Source organism: Desmodus rotundus, chromosome 6 (assembly GCF_022682495.2).
Source record: "Desmodus rotundus isolate HL8 chromosome 6, HLdesRot8A.1, whole genome shotgun sequence".
Taxonomy (NCBI): domain Eukaryota; kingdom Metazoa; phylum Chordata; class Mammalia; order Chiroptera; family Phyllostomidae; genus Desmodus; species Desmodus rotundus.
In genome coordinates this window covers 135637135-135643374 of record NC_071392.1, presented here as the reverse complement: position 1 = coordinate 135643374, position 6240 = coordinate 135637135, and the positions used below count along the sequence as shown (strand labels likewise).

General features: G+C 45.6%; 1 protein-coding gene across 1 annotated transcript; it reads left to right on the top strand.

Annotated features, from left to right (window-relative positions):
* Positions 1–292: 292 nt before the first annotated feature.
* CD93 (CD93 molecule) lies at positions 293–5374 on the top strand. Its single transcript, XM_024559857.3, has 2 exons — positions 293–2360; positions 2634–5374. Exons 1-2 carry the CDS (start codon positions 433–435, stop codon positions 2656–2658), a joined length of 1953 nt encoding a protein of 650 aa, XP_024415625.1. The 5' UTR covers positions 293–432; the 3' UTR covers positions 2659–5374.
* The last annotated feature ends 866 nt before the right edge of the window (positions 5375–6240 follow it).

The window sequence follows — 6240 nt, the reverse complement described above, 5'->3', positions numbered from 1 at the left end:
AATGTCCCTACTCAATCTGTAGCATGCCATTTAAGCTCCTCATACAGATGGGAGAGAATGGAACCTAAATAAAGCAGCTAGTATTCCAGAGCTGTAACAGTTTTCCCCCAATGTGGCCACACTTTCCCAGTGCTCAGCCAGTGACCCAGCAAAGCTGCCTGGCTCCTTTTGTGAACAACAAAACTGTGATGAAGGCAACAGGAGTCAGAAAACTATTCACTGCAGGAAGTCCCAGTATCCGGTGAGAAATAAGAAATACAACAGCACAGGATGCGCCTTGGGTCAGGGAGACTTGAAAAGCCCACAGCCTTTGTGTCCTCTGCGTCAGAGTGTCAGTGTCTGAGCCCTCCACTCCCCCTCTGAACTCAACTGTGGCAGCTGCTGTCACTGTCAGGTTTCAAGCCTCCGGCTGAGGGCAACACAGAGGCTGCGATGGCCACCTCCACCAGACTACTGCTGCTGCTACTACTGCTGCTGCTCCTGAGCCCACCTTGGATGGAGGCTGGTGCTGAGAAACAGGCCGTGGTGTGTGCGGGAACTGCCTGCTACTCAGCCCACTGGGGCAAGCTGAGTGCGGCTGAGGCCCAGGTTCACTGCAGCAAGAATGGGGGCAACCTGGCAACGGTGAGGTCTGAGGAGGAGGCCTGGCACATTCAGCGAGCACTAGCCCAGCTCCTACAGCCTGGGGTGCCCCTGGAAACCCAGAAAGGCAAGTTCTGGATAGGACTCCAGCGGGAAAAGAGGAAGTGCTTGGACCCTAGCCTGCCTCTGAAGGGTTTCAGTTGGGTGGGTGGCGGAGAGGAAACATCTTATTCCAACTGGCAGAAGGAGGTCAAGAGCTCTTGCATCTCCAAGCGCTGTGTGTCCTTGATGGTGGACCTGTCCCACTCGTCCCTCACCAGCTACCTCTTCAAGTGGTCTGAGGGCCCCTGTGGGAGCCCAGGCTCTCCTGGAATCCGCATTGAGGGCTTCGTGTGCAAATTCAGCTTCAAAGGCATGTGCCGGCCCCTGTCCCTGGGTGGCCCAGGTCAGGTGAACTATACTACTCCCTTCCAGGCCACCAGCTCCTCCTTGGAGGCTGTGCCTTTTGCCTCTGTGGCCCATGTGGTCTGTGGGGATGGCGATAAGAGTAGGCAGCATTTCTTCCTGTGCAATGAAAAGACCACTAATGTGTTTGACTGGGACAGCTCAGGACCCCTCTGTGTCAGCCCTGAGTTTGGCTGCAACTTCAATAATGGAGGCTGCCATCAAGACTGCTTTGAAGGTGGGGATGGCTCCTTCCGCTGTGGCTGCCGTCCAGGGTTCCGGCTGCTGGATGACCTGGTGACCTGTACCTCCCGGAACCCTTGTAGCTCCAGCCCATGCAGAGGGTTGGCCACATGCATCCCTGAAACTCTTGGGGAAAATTACACATGCCACTGCCCCCAAGGCTACCAGCTGGACTCAACTCAGAAGAACTGTGTAGACATGGATGAGTGCCAGGACTCCCCCTGCTCCCAGGAGTGTATCAATACTCCTGGGGGCTTCCACTGCCAGTGCTGGGTAGGCTATGAGCCTGGCAGTCCTGAAAAGAAAGCCTGTCAGGATGTGGATGAGTGTGCCCTGGGACACTCACCCTGCGCCCAGGGCTGCACCAACACAGATGGCTCCTTCTACTGCTCCTGTAAGGATGGCTATGTCTTGACAGGGAAGGATGGAACCCAATGCCAGGATGTGGATGAGTGTGAGGGCCCAGAGGGCAGTATCTGTGACAGCTTATGCTTCAACATGCAGGGGTCCTTCCGCTGTGGCTGTTTGCCAGGCAGGGAGCTGGCCCCTGATGGGGTCTCCTGTATCACAAGCCTCACATCCCTGGGACCATCTGTGGAGCCTCCCCAGGGGGAGAAGACAGGAGATAGAGAGGGAAGACTTGTGCTTTCTATCACAACATCAAGTCCAAGTGAGCACCCTAAGGATACCTCCAACGTGGCACCTACCATGAGGAGACCCTTCCTGACACCCAATGCCTCCATCACCCCCATGTCATTCAAGACTCCAGCCACCAATGGGTCCCCTGGCATCTGGATGGAGCCAAGCAACCATCACCCCACAGTCACCACTGGCCTCAAGGAGTCTACAGGAGGGGATTTCATGGTCCAACAAAGAGATTATGGCACGGACGGGCAAAAGCTACTTTTGTTCTACATCCTGGGCACTGTGGTGGCCATCCTGCTCTTGCTGGCTCTGGCCCTAGGGCTGCTGGTCTACCGCAAGCGGCGAGCCAAGAAGGAGGAAAAGGGGAAAAAGCCCCAGAGTGCAACAGACAGCTACTCCTGGGTTCCAGAGCAAGCTGAAAGCAGAGCTATGGAAAACCAGTACAGGTAAAGGGGACTGAGGTTGTCCTGGGGCAGGAGGGGTCAGCCACAGAGAGGTGGGTGGGCAAAGACTCCCACACAAACAGGCAGAGGGCAGAGATAGCTGCTGTCCATGTCAGATGATAAACCTAACCCTGCTGCCAACCTAGAGGCATGCTGGAGCTCTCTTAGAACAGTTGCACTGCTTGTAGCTGGGGTGAACATGGGCCTCCTTCAGGGTCTAGACATGCACAGCAAAGTGCAGCAGCTCCCAATGCTGTCATCTTCTGTTTTCTATAGCCCAACGGCTGGAACAGACTGCTGAAGATGAGGTGGCCCCAAAGACACTGTAAGTCTGCTGCCACCATCTTCAAAACTTAGACCCCTTGTCAAAAGGCGAGACCTGCAACCTTCTGAAAGGCTGGATTGGAATCTGAGAAAACAATTGTAAACTTTCTCCATTAAATCTGGGCAACTTGGAATATATAGGTGTATTCTAAATGTATATGATATTCCTGAAGTGGAATTGACAAATTGTGGTGTCATTTGGGAATTTTTGAATATTAACAATTTGCACTCATTCTTCCTTTACAAATTCAAATATGACTAGTTTCATTTTTTTGTACTGATTCTGAATTACAAGTCAGGTGCTAATGGGTTTCCCTTGAACTGCTTTTCTGCTCACTGGATTTGTCTAAAAAGAAAAGGGGTCTGATAATGTTAATTAGGACTGAAATAATTTGTTCCTTTTAGAATAATGGAGGCTAAGTCAATTACTGCTTAATTATTAAAAAGATTTTTTTGTTTTTTCAAAAAAACATATTTAGAACTGAAAACATGTCTTTGCATTCATTTTTCTCATCACAAGTCTTCTGAACTTGATGTTATGAAATCCTCTACAGTGACCAGAAATACACTTAATTGCTTAGTTAGCAAGGACGCAGGAATTTTGGAAATCACATTTTTCATTCTTAGTTTTCTGATTGTATTGGGTTTATTTGCCAGTGAAGCCTGAAAAATGTTTAAAAGTTATATGAAGAAAGTTAAAATGATTTTGAAAATAAATAACCTGAAATGCTGAAGAGAGAGGCCAGTTTTTTTTTCACAAATACTTGAATCTAAATTTGTGTAAATGTTCTGATGTTAACACAGACCTAAATACTGATGAGATGAACACTCATAAGGAAAAAGCCAAGGACAACTTGTCTCTAAGCCTGAACATCAACCCCTCAGCAGGCTGCTCTGCCTTCACCTCAGGCAGCTCTGGATCTGGGTGATTTGTCTATAGAGGGAGGGTATAGTAGAATGTCTCTCATTCTGATTGCTTCTAAAGGATGTGTGAATGAAATGACTTGCTGAGTTCTGAAAACTGTCATCATAAAGCTTTTTATCACAGTTCATAGTTAACATTGCATCCTGACAACTTGATTCTGACTTGTGGCTGTAGCACACAAAAAAGTCAGGGATGAGGCAGACTGGATGACTGTCCCAGTGTTTCTTCAGAAATATATGCCCCCTTTCTCTCTTTTCCCTATAAAGAGGGATGGAGTGGGAATGAAGAGAGAAAGAGAGAGAAGTATCTTTTCAGGTCCTTTGTCCATTTTTTAATTGGTTTGTTTATCTTCCTGTAGTGGAGTCATGCGAGTTCTTTATATATTTTGGAGATCAAACACTTGTCTGAGGTGTCAAGAGCAAATATATTTTCCCATACAGTTGGTTCCCTCTTCAGTTTGCTGATATTTTCTTTAGCTGTGCAGAAGCTTTTTATTTTCATGAAGTCCCATTTGTTTATTCTTTCCTTTATGTCCTTTGCTCTAGGGGATGTATCAGTAAAAATATTGTTGCATGGAATATCTGAGATTTTCCTGTCTATGTTCTCCTCTAGGACTTTTATGTGTCCTGACTTATATTGAAGTCTTTTATCCATCCTGAGTTCATTTTTATGTATGGTGTAAGTTGGTGGTCATTTCATTTTTTTTGCATGTCCAGATCTCCCAACACCATTTATTTAAGAGGCTATTTTTACTCCATTTTATGCTGCTGCACCATTTGTCAAATATTAATTGACCATAGAGACTTGGGTTTATTTCTGGGCTCTCTATTCTGTTCCATTTATCTAGGTGTCTGTTTTTATGCCAGTACCAGACTATTTTGATTACTGTGGCCTTATAATATAGTTTGATGTCAGGTATGATGATTCCTCCTACTTTGTTATTCTTTCTCAAAATTGTTGCGGCTATTTGGGGTTATTTATTGTTCCATATTAATTTTTGAAGTGTCTACACCTATAAAATATATCATTGTTATTTTAATAGAGATTGTATTGATCTATAAATTACAGAGGGCCCAAAGATATACGAAAAGATGCTCAGCATCACTAGCCATCAGACAGATGTAAATTAAAACCACAATGAGATACCACTTCACAGTTGTTGGAATGGCCATCATAACCAAGTCAACAAAAAACAAGTGCTGGCAAGGTAGTGGAGAAAAGGGAACCCTAGTACACTGTTTGTAGGAATGCAGACTGGTGCGGCTATTGTGGAAAACAGTATGTAATTTCCTCAGAAAACTAAAAATGGAACTGACTTTTGACCCAGCCATTCCATTGTTGGGATTATACCCTAAGAATCCTGAAACATCAATTCAAAAGAACCAATGCACCCCAGTTTTCATAGCAGCACCACTTAAAATAGCTAAGTGCTGGAAGCAACCTAAGTGCCCATCAGTAAATGAATTGATAAAAAAACTGTGGTACATGTACAGGATGGAATGCTGTGTGGCAGAAAGAAAGGAGCTTCTACCCTTTGTAACAGCATGGAAGAGCATTATGCTAAGTGAAATAAGCCAGGTGGTGAAAGACAAATACCATATGATCTCACCTATAAGTGGAACATAATCAACAAAACAAACAAATAAGCAAAATATAACCAGAGACATTGAAATTAAGAACAAACTGACAGTAACCAGAGGGAAGGTGGGAGGGGAAAATAGGGTGGAAGAAGGGGGAAGGGTTGTCAAGGAACTTGTATAAAGGACACATGGACAAAGCCAAAGGAGGGTAGGATGGAGGGTGGGAAGCGGAGATGGCTGGGGTGGGGGGTAGTGGTGGTGGGGAGAAATGGAGACAACTATACTTGAACAACAATTAAAAAAAAAAGAAAGAGAAAGAGAAAGAGAGCATAACCAAAGTCATTCACAACTGCAAGAACTGCTGAAAACAACTTTTATTTATATCTTCATTTTTAAGGGCTCACTTGAAAAGATTTCCCCTTATAATGTGGTCAGTAATGTGAGGTTCTACTTGTGTAGACAGAAAGGAGCCGGTATGTTCAAAATTGTTAGAGCTTCCCGAGTGATATTGCAAGGCCTCCGGTGGCCTGGGGACTTTCTCCTGCCACCTTGCAGAAGGACAAAGAGACTCCAAACTCCTTCCAGAGACTCCAAACTCTCTCTCAGAAAGTGGATACCCTATTTCTGGGGTATCAAACTCATTTTCACTGGGAACCACATCAGCCTTGTGGTTGCTTTGAAAGGGCTGAATGTAATTTTAGGACTGTATAAATGTAACCACTCCTTAACAGTTAAGCGAGAGCTCGGCACTTCCACCAGGTAGAAACAAGGTGTAGGGGAGGGGGATAAAACAAGGTGGACGGCCGGATTTGGTCCATGGGCCTTGTGTTTTCCACCTGTGCCCTATTGTTTCTGGTTTTGCCTTAGAAATGCAACTGTCCCAGAGTTCAACACTGTGGGTGTGAGTAGTGGTACGTACATAGCCAGCCTTCAAAGTTAAGTGCATTATTTTTTGGACAATTTTGAAATGCAGATGCTATGGTTTATTTATTTATTTTTTAAGAAAATGGAAAACTGCAGGGGAGTGTAAAAGGAAAGATGAAGGCTCTGGGGT